We start from the raw sequence: 18785 nt of genomic DNA, 5'->3' as shown, positions 1-18785 counted from the left end.
TAGCACAAAAGTAGGCTACACTAAGATACATAGAATAGTGCATCGGTTTTTAATTTCGATGAACGGTGTTGCCATGGTTACTATAAATAGAATTTTCTGTGAAATTCCTTTAAAACGCTACTCCTTCCACAGTTTTGGTCTGATTTCAATATAACTTGGCACAGTAGTAGACTACACTAAGATACATAGAATAGTGCATCGGTTTTTGATTTCGATGAACGGTGTTACCATGGTTACTAAAAATAGAATTTTCTGTGAAATTCCTTAAAAACGCTACTTCTTCTACAGTTTTGGTCTGATTTCAATATAACTTGGCACACAAGTAGACTACACTAAGATACATAGAATAGTGCATCGGTTTTTAATTTCGATGAACGATGTTGCCATGGTTACTAAAAATAGAACTTTCTGTGAAATTCTTTAAAAACGCTACTCCTTCTACAGTTTTGGTCTGATATCAGTATAACTTGGCACACAAGTAGACTACACTAAGATACATAGAATAGTGCATTGGTTTCTGATTTCGATGAACGGTGTTACCATGGTTACTAAAAATAGAATTTTCTGTGAAATTCCTTAAAAACGCTACTCCTTCTACAGTTCTAGTTTGATTTCAAAATAAGTTGGCACACAAGTAGACTACACAAAGATACATAAAATAGTGCAATGGTTATTGATAAGTACATACCAGTAGAGCTACAGTCTCGACAGAGACTTCTGGTTATATTTGAAATGTACGTTACGAATGGTAACGTACATTTTGTACATTTCTAACTGACATTTTTTTATTATTTAGTCAATGAATTGCGTTTACACGAGCGAAACAAAATTATCGTCACAATCCATTTGACAAATGACCACATAAATCCATCTAAATGCACCCCAATCCTCGTAAATGTGGTGGACTGTTACCACTTGCTAGAAAATTTATTTCTATGTGTCTTAAATTCATCTTTAGCAACCTTTTTGCAGTTTGTTTACTTTTAATATGCGACTTTTCGTCAATATAAATTTAATTGTTGTTGGTAATTTAAAACAAGGTATTCATAGACTTATAATTGGTAAAAAAACCCAAAACGAAACAAAAAGAAAAAGGAAAAAGAAACAAAACAAATGAATCCAGAACACAAGACGGTCACGTACATTTCAAATACTGAAAGGCACACAATACTCAGTTTTGTTTGAATCATTGCATTTTAGGTTATATTTTTCCAGATCTGCTGAAAATTACGTATGTTTGTGTTTTGACAAACGATGCTGCAACATACTATTAAAATGAAAATGTTAACAAGACTGTCGATGGATATATTCGGAATAGATTTATCTTAAATTTCAATGGCCAAACACAAGCATTTGTTAGATCATAGCAAAATACGTCTGACTCTTTTTTTTGTCTGTACCGTTGCACACAGGTAGAAGTAACTAGGCTACGACCGGTGTCAATTTCCGCGAAACAGCACAAAAGAATGGTAATGAACTAAGATGGAGGGGACTCCCCAATAATATGTGAAATGAACGTTACCGAAGTGACGTGACATTCATGTAGTTGATGACAAATAACCACGTTTGTTACCATATTATTTCTTATATTACTGCGTTAAAACGCTTCATTGAAATGATTTTTATCTCAATAATTGTTTTTTTTTCCCAATATTTTCTTATTACTAATTTACGTACATTACAAGCTTGAAATGTACGTTACCTACTCATATTCTGAGGCAATCGTGTCTTTATAGTATGATTGTGACATATAACACAATGTGATTACATAGAGAATCTTTTTTGGAATAAACTGAAACAAAACTATGAATTTTTAGATGAATTTTAAGCTTTTTATTTAACAGAAATATATCTTGAAATGTACGTTACATTTACGTAGTTGTCTAAATCGGCATGGATATATGTTAAAATAGACAGTAACTACAAAATATAATTTTACTACATGTACATGTTAAGTTCCACTATCTATAGAAAATGACAAGATTCTAAACTGATCGCTCTAAACAAAACAGAGAGAAGAATTTAAAGCATATATTTAAAAAAATGTTTTTATACATCTGGGTCAAAAAGTAACCTTTGTTTTTTGAAAGGAAAAATCAAGCGCACGTTCGTATGCCGAGAAAATATGTTGCTGACAGAGTTGGTAGGATGTGTTGGTGTTAAGATGAGATATTCCAATTGTGATTTTAATGACTACATTTTTTTTTACATATCTTTTTGGACATTGAAGAAAGAGTAACGTACATTTCAAGCTACATTTCTGAATAAAATCACCCTCTTCTTTACCGTCTTGTCATTATTCCATGTATTAAAATTTGATGAAAAAAAACCTGGAAACAAAATCTTCAGATATCTTCTTTCAAAGGTAATTGATAGAAAAATTGTTATCTTGAACTTCATTTTTTTAAAAATCAGAGAGGCATTTGTGCCCTTATATTGAGAATGGGTGTTTATCGCGTTTGAAGACTAAGTGAAAATATGTACTTAAAACGTTTGTAAGTATCCTGGACCTACCTTTCCGCTGGCTCCGGTTCTTCGATTCTCGTTGCTTCCCTCGAAATGGTTGCAAAGATCCAGCGCTGTGTCCGCGTCACCGCCTCCCGGTCTCCCCGTGATGGCGGAGGTTCCCGGTAAGGTGTCCGCGGAGTAAAATTAATCGGATCCGAGAAATTAATTGGTGGGACATCATCCACATATTTGTCTCCCACAATCTTCTTTTCTTTAATTCTTCCATCAATAAATTCCACTGGCTTCATCTCCATCTTGTACGAAAAGCTTAAGAATTGCTACTTTTAGCGTTAACATCCATGAGAATTATGAAGAGATGAAATACTTGTTTGGATAATGTATTTGTATGGCCATTTTTGATTTAAAAACAAATGTTGTCGCCATAGCCGGGAAAACTTAAAAATATTATCAGGTTTCTGTTTGCATGCTAGAGTATCTAGCTAATTTTTAGTTTACCATAACACACTTTAAAGTTATTAGTCAGATGTTTTCTTGCAGTAATATTAATGTCAACATTTTAATTTATTGTGTCTACCTTTCGACGCAGGGAGGCATATTTTTTAAAACCCTGAGTCCATCTCTTTTCCTGAAGCAGAACATAATATATTGGTTTTGGCATGGTTGTTGTTATGTTTGTTTGTCACAAATCGTGTGTGGAACACATTTCCAGAATTCTTGATTGAAGTAGAATTTAACTTAACATATATATTGTTGTGAATGGCCAAATATTGAAATATAATCTCAGATCAAGGTAATATTCTAAAGGTCGATGGAAAATAGATATTCAAATAATGTTTAACGTCCCTTTCGGGAATTTTTTACTCATATTGACACGCAACCACTTGCTGATGAAGAGCTGCACTGACCACTCAGGGCCATTGAGAAGTGAGGGATCGTTTTCGTGCTAGCATGTTAAACGACTCGGGACGTTTGCGTTTACCTTCACAAACGTGGACGTTATCTGGGATTATACACTGAATACAAATTATATATGTTTTGTTTAGAATTTCAGTTGCTAAAATTTGCCACAATTAAAGAAATATCTTCTCTTGAATGTATAGCAACAAAGTATTGAAGTTGGAAAAGCCATCTTTATTTAAGTTGAAATTTTAACCTTAAAAAAGGTGGCACTGATGTGCTTCCGTACAAAAAGCATTTATTAATTTTAATTAATATCCCAATTTACGTCTTAGACTTCACTCTTTTAATGTTTTTATGCACCCGGATCGACAGATCGGGGGAACATATTCATGTATTGTTTTGTCCTCTCTGTCTGTCTGTTGTCAACTTTAATCTTCGCCATAACTTTTGAACCATGACAGATAGAGATATCATATGGTATGCTTACTCCACTAACTTTTCTTTAAATGGCGCCAAGGTCAATGACTTTATGACCTTGACAGTGACCTATATGTTAAAAATAGCCTTTTTGAGTCTTCGCCATAACTTTTGAACCATAAGAGATAGAGTTTTCATATTTGGTATGCTTACTCCACTAATTAAGGTCTTTCAAACGACGCCAGGGTCAATAACCTTGTGACCTTGATTGTGACTTATATGCTTAAAACAGCCATTTCGAACTTTGTTGCCGCCAGGTGCATAGTGTTTCACAAACACATCTTGTTTTTAAAATATGATATTAACTTTGATCTAAGTGCTTAAACAATGTAAACTCTCATTTTTGAATCATACTATTCTGTCTATTAATTATAAAAATGCCATTTTGCAGAAAAGTAAAATTGATTATGCAAAGCACTTTTTGATTCTTCTCACAATATTCCAGATACATGTAGAATATGATTGTATGTCCCTTGAATTAATTACTTTGGATAAAAATAAAGGAGAAAAATGACATGTGCAAAATCAAACTTACCCGTAGTTAAAATAGAAATTTAAAGCATAAGACCTCCATGTAATAACATGCTTTTGTGTGTGTATGTGGGGGATACATGACTTTTGCAAGGGAATGTTCTGCTTTTTGTCCTTGCTCGCTTCAATTTCTATGCCCCCCGATCGAAAGATCCCAGGGGTACATTGTTTTTGCCATGTCTGTCTGTCAACTTAATCAACCTATCCCATAACTATTGAGTGGGTGGGGCTATGGCTTTCATATCTCACAGGTCCTCTTTACCTTAACCTCCGAGTTTGAACTACTTTTACAAAAATAAAAATACCACACTTTAACCTTGTCCATTTCCTTTGCACAGTTGGAGGTGGGGCTTTCATCCTTAACATGTGTATTCATTATGATAAAACCTTTTTGCTGGTATAAATATTTTTGACCATTTCTTCTTGACCCAAGAGTTTGACCCACTTTTTAAAAACTTTAGCCCTGGGTATAACTTTTTGAAAAGCTAAAACTAGGGCGTCCATTATTTAACAAGTGTATTCCTTGTAACAAGACCTTTCTTTGGGTACCAACACTTTGGACCTTTTGACCTTTGGAGTTTGACATGCATTTGACAGAATTCAACCGTCACTGTAAGCTGCCATACGGAGGCGTCAGTGTTTCACAAACACATCTTGTTAATCAAGTTATGAGGAAATATTCTAAAAATGTACTGATAAAAGATACTTATTTACTTATAGATTTATGATAACTTGATCCAACCTCCTTTGAAGGGGCCTGGACACAGTTTCAACTGATTTTTTTAAACCAATTATAATGTTTACAATTCCTACCTAAGGCATAATCTATTGATTAGCAAAAATTTGAACATCATTTGTTGATTAACAAACAAGATACAGAACTTAAGTTCTTCATAATGTAAACGATTTGAGCCAAAAACCTTTTCTCGTGCCTTGTTTTTGTTTACATATAGAAAAAACTCATATTTTAAACAAAATGAAGCTCAGCAAATCAATAGTAACTGTCGAATCGTATTTAAAATTAACTTTTATTTCAAATTATCTACTTTGAACGAACATAATTATATTAGTATGTTAACCTGTGTAAACAAAAACATGACACTAGCCTTGTTCACATAACAAAGGTTTGGAGCTCTAAATCTGTTCTTGTATCTAGACAAACTAGCGTTCCAATTTTTGATGATCATTAGAAAGACCCTAGTTAAATATTTGTAAAAATGGAAAAATTAATTTTGAAATTTTAGCTGAAACTGTGTCTATGCCCCTTTAATTGAAAATGAGCTAAATGTCCTCATCTTGCCTCTTCATTCTTTTAGTTCAAAGTATAAGCTGAAACAAATGTTAAGATTCCATTTTATTCATCATCAAATATGCAAAGATGCTGAGAAATTTTAAACACAAAGAAAATTATGCTACAGTAAACTTTTTTCCTATTTGATAACTATGTGCAATACACACAAAGACCTTTTATATATTACAAATGAAAAACAATTGTCCCTCACATGAACAATTCTTAATTTTTCAGACAGTGATGCATTAAGTATCCTCAATATAAAAAAATATAAATCAACAACAAAAAAAAGTAAGACATAACAACAAATGTATAATAAATACCAAAAAAATATTCAGGAAAAAATATAACAAAATACGGAACTTATTTCAGGTCAACAGTGGACGGAATGCTGTTACTGATATCACTGGAAAAATATTGGCTGGAATTGCAACAATAAAATATCACATAATAATTCTGAATCAGTACATCAAAAATACATGATACTGTCAGTAATTTTTAGCTGGAATGCTTTAAGTAAAAGTTTTAAATATTCTTTGCTAATTAAGGCACTCATTTTATAATATGCATACATCACATTAAAAAGTCAACAAAAACACAAACTTGTTTTTTCTCCACTTAGGAATAATCATAGCAGCAGTTATTTAATCAAATTTCAGAATCACAGCTTAATGTAACGGTGTAAATTGTTCAATCATCTGCTCTCAAGATGCCATTTATATTTTCAAGAAGTTCATGTCATAGATATTTGCAAAATGGCAGTAATAAATAAATAAATATATTCACAGCTAAAATTACATCAAATCTGAGTCTTCCTTGTCCTTTGCAAGAGTTGTCTCCCCTTCTTTGGCTGGTTCTTGCTCTTTGCTGGTTTCTGGTTGTTTGTCGTCTGCTCCACTAGATTCCTGTTTCTGGTTGTTGTCATCTGATGTTGTTTTTGTCTCTGTCATATAATCTGAATCCTTCCTCTCAACTGGAGGAGGAGTTTTTGTCTTTTCTGACCCCCGTTTTTCCTCCTCAGTGCGATTGGTGGGTGGACCAGAGGATTTTGCCTTATCTGATGCTTGCTTCTCTTCTTCCGTGCGATTGGTTGGGGGACCAGAGGATTTTGCTTTATCTGATTCCTTCTTTTCCTCTTCAGTTCTATGTGATGGTGGACCAGAGGATTTTGCCTTATCTGATGCTTGCTTCTCCTCTGCTGTACGATTGCTTGGGGGACCAGAGGACTTTGCCTTATCTGACCCTTGCTTCACCTCTTCAGTTCTATTTGATGGTGGACCAGAGGACTTTGCCTTATCTGATTCCTTTTTCTCCTCCTCTGTTCTATTTGATGGTGGTCCAGAAGATTTTGTTGGCTCTGACTCCTGCTTGTCTTCTACAGTGCGACTGGTGGGTGGATCAGAAGATTTCGTCTGGTCATCATGAATGTTGTCTTTGGACTCTGTCTTTTGAAAGTTTTCACCTGATGGGGCTTTTTTGAGACTCTCCTTGGATTTTGCTTTGTATAAATTATCTCCAGATGAGTGAGATGACCCCTTTTTAAGACTTTGGGTTGATTCACCTTTCTTTAAACTCTGAGTCGATTCACCTTTTTTCAAACTCTGAGTCGATTCCCCTTTCTTCAAACTCTGAGTTGATTCCCCTTTCTTCAAACTCTTCGTGGATTCACCTTTCTTCAAACTGTGTGAAGATTCACTTTTCTTCAAACTTTTGACCGATTCTGATTTTTTCTTATCCATGGCATTTTGATTCTGATTTCCTTCTGAACTTCTGTCACTAGTCTAAAACACAAATGAAAGATATGCTTGTAAAAAATACGGAAATAGTCAGTTAAAATGCACCAAGAGAAAGTGCTTACAGCCTATTGCACAGTGAGTAAATGTTTCACTGGACACAAACTAAAAGTCTTTTTATTGCTACACTTTGGAACAACAAAATCAATAATATATGCATATAAAAGGAATATTAATTTTTTGACATGAAATTCCCCCCCCCCTCAACAAAACATCATATTCATGGCCTGCTGACAATGACCACACTGGGTTACCTGTTGAGGGTTTTTCCTGTCTGTTCCTTCTCCAGCCTCATCCTCACTATGCTCAATCTCCACTTGAGTCACAGGGTCCTCGTGCTCAGATCGAGGTCTGGAGGTACTCTTCTGTTCATGCACGTCTTCCTCCGAGGTCATGTTATCTTTGCCTCTGGACTTCTTGCTGGTCACACTAGCCCTGGTGGGAGGCCTAGAGCCTGGTTTTGCTACTGGGGACTGCTGACCAGATCTTTCACTGCCCTTTGTTGGTGTACCAACTCGACTTCCTTTCTTTCCTTCAGATTTTCCTTGACTGTAAACCGAGTCCTTGCTTCCTTTTACACTCGACTTCTTTTCAGTTTCTCCGATGGGCTGTTCCCCACCCATTGGGGGTTCTTTCTGTAATGCAAGTCCTGGGGGTAGGGGCGGAGCTTTCGGACTCATTGGTCTATATGACATCTGAGACTGTTCAGAGTTCTCCACCTCTTCACCCTGCTCCAGCTCAATGAGTTCTTCTTCCTCTTCATCAGAGTGAATGGACTCTTCCTCTTGTATTGGCATCATGGGAGCTTTCATCAGCATCATATAGGATCTTGACTTTTTCGTACCATCTACTGGCAGTCCTGTTTAACAAAATACATTGAAATAGTTGGTCTCAGTTGATTTCACAATGAATTCTTTGATAAGGAATTCCTGACAGTTGAAAAATGCTTCAACTCTCAACATGGAACTTACCAGGGTCTAGTATAAGTGCTACTCTGGCCAGCTTCCATTTCTCCACGGGAACTGGACAATTCAGGCTTACTTCAGTGGTCTGGACTTGTCTGCTCTGTAAGTAAAAAAAATACTATTTGTGAAATTCTATATCCAAGATACACATAGGACAGTCCTTTAAAAGTTGTGAAGTTATGACATAGCATCAATATGACTTGAAATTGTTTGACTACCATTTGTAAATTTCATGAAATTTAAACACCTGCAGGTAAAGAAATGCATTACAGTTCTGTCCTATTACAATAATTTTTTGCATTGCTATTCCATTTAAAATCATTAAGATCTTTTGAAAAAAATATCAATGTTACCTTGTTCATGAAAATAGGGCATGAGTAAATTGTCTGTTGGTTGACTTTGTCTGCCTGCTCCGCTGCTATGACAGGCTTCATGTAAATGTATGGAATGTTATATAGGGATGAGCTGAAAGAAACCAAAAAAAAGCATAACATGCAAGCAAATTATTTGATTTTTAGACAATTTCTTTTATATTGTTTAATGAAAATATGAAATGGACTGAAAAAAAAAATATAAACCTGAATAACATTTCAGTCTCAAAAAAATGAAATTTACATTCTCAGTAAGAGAAATAATACAAATTTATTTGTGTTTCATACACTTATCAATATGAAAGAAATAGAACTTGAACATCTTTCTTACCTTGGATCTTTGAGGCAGTCATTTTCATAATCCCAGGCAGCCCCTTGAAGATTGAGGTCACTAACAAACATCCCTCCTTCATCCACATCATAATCATCTGTGTTGACATTGTCCAGTACAATACACTCAAAGGATATCTACCAAGTTTAGAAAGAAACAGTTAATTAAATGTTATAGTAACAGACACTATGATTTTTAAGACATACTCAGATTTTGAATTTAAGGTGGCTCATTACATCCACAGTTTATTTTAGATTTCAATACAGCACCACTTATAATGTAGATGTCAAATATCCAGATGGGGGTATTGATATCATAAATATTTTTAGAGAATTTTTTAGTTTTTGTCTAATTTTAGTGAAATGTTTTAATTTCAAGTTTATTATTAACAGAATTTCTGAACTTTCAGTGTCAAATGATGGGCGTCTTCTTAAGACATGTACACACAGGGAAAATACCTCATAATACCTAATAATGATTTTATTAGAAAATTATAATTTTCTCCTGAAAAACAATCAATGTCATTATCTTTTTAATCTATGCATAAAACATTAAAGAAATGAGTTCTGAAGAGACAAGGAATGTATTTCAATGAATTACATGTGTCAAATTGAATGAAGAATGTTTAAACGAAATGAAAAATCCAATTTAAAAAATATTTGGAATAAAAAGTCCACTTTCAAGAGTTATCTTTCCTAATTACCCAAGACTCTTAGGAAGACTAGATTTACCGGGTGCACGTTTGTTAAGTTTCTTTCGTTTGTCGTGTTTTTATGTACGTTTGTACTGCAAAGATGATCGTTGGTTTTGCATTTATATATGTTTGTTACGTATGTGGTCGTTGGTTTTGCTTTAATGTATATTTGTTCTGCGAAAAGGTCTGTTGATCATGCATTGGATGTCATTTATTAAGTTTTTATAGTCATTGAAATTAAAATAATTGTTTGTTTTCTCATAATGGTAATTTTTGCCCTTTCCGCTGCCCATAGTCAGGGTCATATTATAGAGGTACCTGTACAATTCGTCCCCAGAGGAAACCGGTCGATACAATGGAGGTTTTTTTTTTGTGTAGTACGTCATGAAAAAGTGGTGTAATGAGCCTCCTTAAAAGGCATTTTTTTTATTGTACATTCTCCCATCTGCATATCGTAAGTCACTTTTTATTCGCATAAATTTTATTTTAGCTCATTACACGAGACAATATGCTCTCAAAAATTTCATTCCCATGTAAAGTAGTTTTCCTACAGATTATACAGAGCAAAAACCAATATTCATTAACATTTTGCCATGCTAATAAAGAAATTGTGACTATCTCATGAAAATTAAGTGTCAGAAACATTTAGTGATCTACAGAACCCTGATAGCTTCATACCTCTGACATTGAGCAGTGGGCTACAATAGCCTTCTCCTGTCTGATGGCCACCAGAAGGGCCTGAGGGTTGACCAGTCCTCCTAGCCACACTTTGCCCAGTCGTCCAGCCGCAATGGTTGGGTTCTCCAGAATTCCATCCTTAAAGACTGGAACCATGCTGTGTTTAACCCAAGTATGCAACTGCTTGTACCTTTTCTTCAAGTCTACAAAATATATTAAAAGTATTGCTAATGTGGATATTCATGAATGCTGTTAATTATACAATTCAGAAGCAAAGGTTTTGGGGTATTTTAAATATAATACAATGTTTTGTTGTTGCTAAATCAACAGCATTGTACAAGCAAAAGTATGTTGTGGACATGCATTTACTTAAATTATTTCTTCTTTTATTAGTATTCATTACAATTGCAAGCAATAAGTAAAATTTGCTTTGATTGTCCATTTCATAAGAATCTGGGTTACTGACCTTCCAGCCAAGACACAAGGGAGTGAGTCGATGGCTGACAATTAGGATGGATCCAGGACACGGGAACATGCTCCTCCTGTAGGCAGCAGGCAGTAGGCAGGAGCTCCTGAGGAATGGCCTCCGGACCGGCTAACAGACTGCCCTGTAGGTCATGAATCTGTTGCCTCATATGACAAATGGAGTTGTTCATCCATAAGCATTCCTGACAAACAATGAATAAGATATTTTAATATTTGTAAAAATGTGACATTTGGTATACAATAAACATTGTAGGGAAAATTTTATGCCGCTTTTCCAGATACAGTAAAACTTGGTTATAAAAAACTTGATTATAAAAGGAAACTATTCTGAACCCCATGAAATACTTTGCAACATAATCCTTATATGGCTATACAAAATCTGTCATAAAGAACTAAAGAAGCCACATCTGAATTCTGAAGTCCCTGTTACTACCTTTAATATAACAGAATTTTTGTGAACTAGAATGTTAAACTTTCAATTTGAAATAAATAAGGTGTCATTTACAAACAAGATTTATTTCCATTTCCTAACCTTCAAAGATTGCAATTGACAACTGTAACAAACCAAAACAGGAAAAAATGTCAATTTCCCTGCAATGAAACCCACAAACACACACCTGCAACAAGCAGTATCCAATGGTTTCTGGCATCTGAGAGCTACTGACTGTAGCCAGACTAATGAGGCTGGGGACATGATAAGGGAAGTCGTAGTCATGCTTGATCATGTCTCCGACTTGTCCCAGCTCTAGGAGCTTGGGTATCTCCTCAGCACACATGTCCAGGGAGGATCGCAGCCTCATGATATTCACGCTGCCTTCTTGTGAGCGGGCTACATCACCTGCTTCCATGGTCTGGGTTTCAAACATCAAGTCCAAATTTCGAATGAAACCAGTGGCCCTAAAGAAGAAAATTTTTATTTATTCTCCATATTATAATAACTAAAAACAGTAGATTAACAAAATCCAATTCTGATTCAAATGCCAATTTTGCACGTCTCAACCTTAATTTGTCCTAAAATTTCTAAACAGTAGACACCTATTTTCTTTAAATTGTCTTTAAATATTATTTCAGAATTGATAGTATGATCTTCTTACTCAGAGTCGATGGCTTCCCTCTCTACACTGCTGTGTAGCTGTAGGGCTCCCAGTGTAAACTCCTCATCAACATTATCTTCATACCACTGTCCAAAGTCCACAGGATCTGATGCAAAAAAATCAATCAACTTCAATTTCAGTTAACCACATTTTGCTGTATGTATAATTGTTACCCGTTCTTTTTCTTATCTTGTTCATGATTTTATTAAAACAATCCATTGTTTAAATTTACAAACAAGATGACCAAACTCAAGGTATTGTAGAACTACATTGAATCAAGAAGACTATGAAAAATCTCTCACAAAAGATTTTGTTTGAAATTTTGAATGTTCACTTATCACTTGACATTGAAAAAGCCAGCTATGAATACAGAAAGTTTGCTGAACAAATAGAATCCCTTGTAAAGCAAAAAGTTTGTTGCACCAATAAATGTGTTCCTATACAGCAATTTCATAAAAGAAGGGGTAATTTTCCTTTTCCACAAGCCCTGAGAATTCCTTACCCACGTTAGCTGGGGGAGTCGGGATAGCTACACTTCCCAGAACCAGACTGCCTGTACTATCCTGGTATAAGCTGTTCAGGACATTCTTAACACAGGCCTCCACGTAATCCATATCACTGTAGGTCAACACACAGTTCTGATAAATCAACTGAAACAAAAGATCATAGCCCGCACCTCAGATCTCCAGATTTCCGCATTATTCCGCATTTTTTCCTCATTTTAATATGGAAAAAATGTGGAAAAAAATACGGAGAAAATTAACAATACGGAAAAGCAGAAAATATACGGAAATAATCCGGAAAATAAACGGAAATAATACGGAGAATTGGACTTAGTCTATTTTTCATCTGGAAAAATATTGAACTCTTAACTTAGAATATTTTTCATCCGGAAAAAATACGGAGCTCTGGACTTAGAATTTGTTCATCAAGAACAAGATGTGTTTGTGAGACACATTAGCACCTGGCGGCAACATTAAGTTCTAAAAAGCAATTTTTAGCAAATGGGTCTCAGTCAAGGTCACACAATCATTGTTCTTGGTGTCATTTGAAAGCACTTTATTAGTGTAGTATGCATACCAAATATTAAGTCTCTATCATCTATGGTTCAAAAGTTATGGCGAAAATTCGAAAAAAGCTATATTTAGCACATAGGTCACAGTCAAGGTCACAAGGTCATTGATCTTGGTGTCAGTTGAAGGTGCCTAATTAGTGGAGTATGCATACCAAATATGAAGTCTCTATCTCTCACGGTTTTAAAGTTATGGCGAATGTTCGAAAAAGCTATTTTTAGCATATAGGTCACAGTCAAGGTAACAGACCTTGGTGTCAGTTGAAAGTGCCTAATTAGTGGAGTATAGCATACCAAATATGAAGTCTCTGTCTCTCACCATTCAGAAGTTATGGCAAAAGTTCCAAAAAGCTATTTTTAGCATAAAGGTCGCAGTCATGGTCACAAGGTCATTGACCTTGGTGTCAGTTGAAAGTGCCTAATTAGTGGAGTATGCATACCAAATATGAAGTCTCTATCTCTCACGGTTCAGAAGTTATGGCGAAAGTTCGAAAAAGCTATTTTTAGCATAAAGGTCACAATCAAGGTCATAAGGTCAATGACCTTGGTGTCAGTTGAAAGTGTTTTTGTAGTGGAGTATCCATACCAAATATGAAGTCTCTAAGTCTCACGGTTCAAAAGTTATGGCGAAGGTTATAGTTGACAACAGACAAACAAACAGACAGACATACAGCTAAACAGACAGACAGGACAAAAACAATATGCGCCCCAAAAAAATTTGGGTGCATAAAAACTGTCTTGGAGTTAACAGCAGTTCTCTGTTTCTCCTGAATGTTATGTACAATTTGATCGGGATCGGAAGAATGTTTCAAAAAGTCGGGCTCAGTGATCAATTAATTTAAACAACAGACCGCCAAAATTTAAGAATCCGGGATGTTTCGCGCCGATTCTGTTTCGCACTGAGATGGTTCGCGCCAGAATGATTCGCGCCAATTTCGGTGCGAAACATCTCCCCTCTTTTTTTTTAATATTTCATTTATTTTGTAATAAATTAAGATCATTTATTAAATCTTAGATATAAATATGTGTTGTATGCTCAAAATCATGACTTTATAATATGCGGTGCCACAGGTAACGGATCGTAAATGTTAATATTGTGCCCGTTTGCTGAGAGATGTGTTCAACTATTTAGTTGTAATTAGTTGGAGATCAAAAGGTGAGATTTATTTCATTACAGCAATTATAAAGTCGTACAGCAATTATCTGCGTGAATTTGAAAACATATAATTTGTGTTATTGAGAACATGTGTATAGAATAATTATTTCACCAGAATGAGCTAAACATATTTTCTTATTTGATAAACTAGGCTTTATAAATGGCCAATTGTTTTTTCTTTCGTCTCTATATTTCTCTACATCAATATAAATTTACAATAAGTGAATCATCTTTTTTTAAGTAATTCAATTCTAGTTAAAAAAAAAACAAGGACGTAGCTATGAGACAACTGCCTCATTATATTTTCAGCACCATCATCTTCCTATATTAATTTAATACATCACAGGAGTCAGAAAACAATTCATTCAGAAACCTAATTGTTTTCATTTAAACAAATCAATGAAATATTGTACTTTCATGTCAATATGTTTCAAAATTCATGAGATCAGGCTCTATAGTTTTAAAACCGAAATTAAAGTATTTTTGTGGGAAACTATTAAAAAATACATGGACAAAAAAAAGGGGGGTGCAGACAAACTTTGCGCACATGTAGTAACATAGAAATGCTGAAATAAAATAAAATAAAATAATTTGAAAGAATTAATGCTTATGCAGAAGGGATAATTTGATTTATACAATCCAACTTTTTTTTTATAGATGCATAGACACAGATCTGAAGTTAATATATTCTTAAATATTCAATATTGAAGTTTCAATGAATTTTACATGAAATAAGATTTTTCATTTATTGTTATTTGAATGCTGTTAAGTCTCCAAATTTTAGTTGATAGGTTCTCCAAGCCAGCAAATTTACATTGATAGGTTCCCCAAGCCGCCGGCAATAATTACACAATTACTTAATTAGATGGCGGTATGCTAAAGTAACTACTATAAACATAATTATCAGAGTGTAAAAATGATTTACAATTAAACTAAGTACTTCAAATAAACTTCTATCATTAAAATATAAACTTATATTCTACAAAATTTCGATACTTACATCAATATTCACAGATATTATAATTTATAATTTTTTAATTCTTTTTCAAAACGAACGAAATAAATAACATAGATTTCATCTTCTGGGAGCGAAACATCGTGGGGCGAACCATCTCAGCGCGAAACAGAATCGGCGCGAAACATCGCGGTGCGAACCATGCATCGGCGCGAAACATCCCGTTACCAAATTTAACCTTGGCCTCCATGTTGCAACGTCTGCTCTGTCTGAAGGAAGAAGTTTGTTGACCAGACAGCCTGAGATCGTATTGCTGTATCAACCAAAAGATGCAGATACACGTATTTCATATGCGGTAGGTCAGTCATATTTTTTTTAACATGTGTGTCACTGTGATGATGAAAATAAATACTCTAGGCCTAAGACTGAGCTACCAGGCTACGTACGTTTCAGCCAATATGCCCATGATTCAAATCTTTCAATCAGCTCATAGAATTTTATTATGGTTAACAACAATTAAAGGCGTTAATTTTGGGGAGCCATGGGCTGTAATCTCTAGCAATGATTTACCATACATTTTTTTTTTGGTAGCGTCTGTGCATGAGGAGGAGATTTCTGAAAAAGAATAAGTGCTTATTCAACTTACTGCGATTTTAACGGGCTTAAAGCTTGGTCCATGGATGGTTATGTTTGAGGTATATATATTCTTTTATTTCTTTTTTTATTGCTTGTTTAATTAAAAACAGTCAACTATGATTGTCATTATTATAAATAATATTTTAAACAAATTGATATTAAATTGAAGAACCCAAACTTGTGTTTATAAAAAGATTTTAAAAGGAATAAAAGCAATGAATTTAAATATTATTAATATTGCACCATTATAATTTAAGTACTTTTTTTTTAATTGATAGGATTTGACAATTCGACCGCAAGTGCGCTGCAAGAAATTAAACATGCAGAGACCTTACAAATTACAAAGAAGTCTGAAGAAAATTTTTATTGGACAGATGGGTGTAAAGCACAGACCTGAGATATAAATTGAATTGTGAGAAATATGAATCAGGGATGCAGGTAGAAAATGGTAAATGTGATCCAGATTGATAAAAAATGTCTAAAAATTTTTCTTGTTTTGTAAATATTCAATGCTATGTCAATTGTTGTTTTTTCCCCAATACCTAATAGTGTTGAACATTTCACTCCCACTTTTGCTTAAATAGAATGAATAAATTTCCATTTATTTAATATGAATATTAAAAAATGCCACATTTTTTCCATGATGAACTTGTGGCTTAAATAAGAGTTCCAGTTTTTTTTCCATACATGCTCCTATTTGTTTGTCAAAGATATAAGATCCAATACATTGCTCATGAACATAATGTGTAATTTTGTTCATTCATTTATATGTTTTTTTCTCATAATGATATAATAAATTGTATATAATTTTGCACATTGTTGATGGTTTTGTAAATATTTATGTATGTGTTATGCATCATGTAGCGGTTTTATTAGCCATTTTATAACCATGTGATTAACTCCGTATTTTCTCCAGATTTCCGTATTTCCGCATTTTATCAACCAAGTAAATACCTCCATATTTTGTATATATGGAAATGCGGAAATCTGGAGAGAATACGGAAAAAGAGTCCAAATACTCCCATCCACATTTTCTCCATATTTTGAATACGGAGAAAATCTGGAAATTTGAATACGGAGAAAATCTGGAATGAATGCGGAAAATTAGTCCAAATACTCCCGTCCGCATTTTTTCCTTATTTTGAATAAGGAAAAAATGTGGAGATCTGAGGTGCGGGCTAGTTACTATTTAACTGGTCAGCTAAAATACAATATAAATTTCACTCCATATTTGAACAATGCTTCAAAGTTATTATAATCCTTCACTTCGAAAAAAACTAGCTGAAGAAAAGATCAACCAATACTGTAGATTGGTAAATAATCATGATGGTTTTAATTTCACTATGTTCGTGATTCACGTTGGTTTAAAAAATGTTTAAATGCGTATACGAAATTAAAATGAAGTTCTTACAGCATGAAATTAAAATCATCGCAATAGGTACTTTTTAAGAAATCGTGAAATTTTACCATCGTGGAATTAAAACGACTTACAGTATACCATACAGATAAAGACGTTTGGGTGCAAAATTTGTGCTACATGTACCAAAATCTTACTTTTTTGCAAATGTTTATTGCTAATTTAACATGACTTAAGTTATCTGATACAAAATGTTGCTGTTGCATTTGTGAAAATAAGATATGACCTGGCCACCATGCCCTATCCATACATATGGTGATTCTGACAAAAACAGTGCTTAGAACCCTGAACCAGATTACCTGGTCCACATAACCGGTCAGAGCCAGTTTGTGGGGCGGTTCTGATCTGGCTGACACATTGGTTGGCCATGGAGATTCAGCCTGTACACATTAGTAATAAAAGTCAATGATTTTAGCATTGAATTGCAATCCCTTTGAGAGTTTTAAGTCCGAAAAAAGATGGACATAAATATCCGTCAACTTACTTTTGCAAATATCTCTGCCATTGTGTCCACTTTGGGAGCCTGCTGGTCTTCCGTTTTAAGCATTTTACCAGTGAGGGCTACCAGAGCCTGCTCCATCTGAACCCGGTTGAAGGGGTACCACTGATTGAGACCCTGAGCACCGAACAGTTGACGGGCAACTAACATTCCCTGTATGACTCCCAGACCAAAAGCAATGGTGCGAATCATCTGAGGCTCTGTCGACACTTTGTCCAACAGGTCAACTGGAACTTGTTTGAGGGTGGAAACAATTGCTGAAGAAGATAAATAAATGTTTGTTCAATGTGCTGTAATATCTCGAATCCTCATATATATCAAACATTTTTCTTAGTCCCATTGAGTCCAAAATAGAAAGATTTGATTGTACTTCATCAAAGAGATAACAGACTTAACATTTAAACCATATTATTTTTTTAAACTTATTATTAGACATAGGAGCCAGGCAGCTTAAAAATGAGCGCATTTTGTTTGTACTTACCTGAGTGGAGGTACGTTGAAGGTGACCTATATACAATGGCCAGTGGGGCTTTCTGGGACTGGTTTCCTCCTTCTGTGTCCTTTCGTTCCTCTTTTGATGTCCCCGAGTTTATGACATCTTCAGTAATATGGTTCCAAGCTATTTTATGCAGGTTCTGCAGCAAGAAGCTTGGAATGAGTGGACAGGGCTCAGATGTAATCCAAACGCAGAAACGATTTCCTTTCTGTTTATCATCCTGGGCATTACCTATAATATACAGTTGAATCATTGTATGTAATTGTACTATTTTGAATTCTTTCTCAATTTTTCAAGTGAAAATCCACATGGAAGATAATATTTTAAAATAAGAATTATACATTGCACATGAAATTAATTTTATATGACCTCCCTGACTTTGATGATAGATTTTTCTTTCATTTAAACTCTCAAGATTTTACACGTGTGATTATTCCATTTCAATATTAAGAATAGCTTACTCCTTGATCTAGC

At 34.5% G+C, this 18785-nt stretch overlaps 2 protein-coding genes and 1 long non-coding RNA gene across 4 annotated transcripts in view; 1 reads left to right on the top strand and 2 right to left on the bottom strand.

Moving 5' to 3' along the window:
- The window catches only part of LOC134272084 (uncharacterized), a 32300-nt gene extending 29388 nt beyond the window's left edge, over positions 1-2912 (bottom strand). The window contains exon 1 of the mRNA XM_062754318.1: positions 2515-2912. Within this exon, the coding sequence (XP_062610302.1) occupies positions 2515-2762 (248 nt within the window). The 5' untranslated portion in view covers positions 2763-2912. The remainder of the gene's footprint in view (positions 1-2514) is intronic.
- Positions 2913-5705: 2793 nt separating this feature from the next.
- On the bottom strand, positions 5706-18779 carry LOC134272083 (uncharacterized). 2 transcript variants are annotated; one of them, XM_062754316.1, is made up of 14 exons: positions 18773-18779; positions 18297-18542; positions 17801-18072; positions 17616-17696; positions 12583-12730; positions 12081-12186; positions 11604-11883; positions 10967-11168; positions 10501-10703; positions 9129-9265; positions 8780-8891; positions 8433-8526; positions 7716-8320; positions 5706-7449 (listed from the first exon to the last, which is right to left on the bottom strand). In XM_062754316.1, exons 3-14 carry the CDS (start codon positions 18005-18007, stop codon positions 6463-6465), a joined length of 3162 nt encoding a protein of 1053 aa, XP_062610300.1. In that variant the 5' UTR covers positions 18008-18072; positions 18297-18542; positions 18773-18779; the 3' UTR covers positions 5706-6462. The 2 variants fall into 2 exon arrangements, with proteins under 2 accessions (XP_062610300.1, XP_062610301.1); XM_062754317.1 differs by lacking the exon at positions 17616-17696.
- LOC134272081 (uncharacterized) lies at positions 15492-16710 on the top strand. The gene is made up of 3 exons (XR_009993132.1): positions 15492-15618; positions 15855-15958; positions 16178-16710. It is a non-coding gene; the product is annotated as an uncharacterized LOC134272081 (long non-coding RNA).
- Positions 18780-18785: the final 6 nt, after the last annotated feature.

Source organism: Saccostrea cucullata, unplaced genomic scaffold (genome assembly GCF_032062105.1).
Source record: "Saccostrea cucullata isolate Sc308-1 unplaced genomic scaffold, CSIRO_AGI_Scuc_v1 ctg2232, whole genome shotgun sequence".
NCBI classification, from domain to species: Eukaryota; Metazoa; Mollusca; class Bivalvia; order Ostreida; family Ostreidae; genus Saccostrea; species Saccostrea cuccullata.
This window is presented reverse-complemented; position numbering and strand designations above follow the sequence as displayed.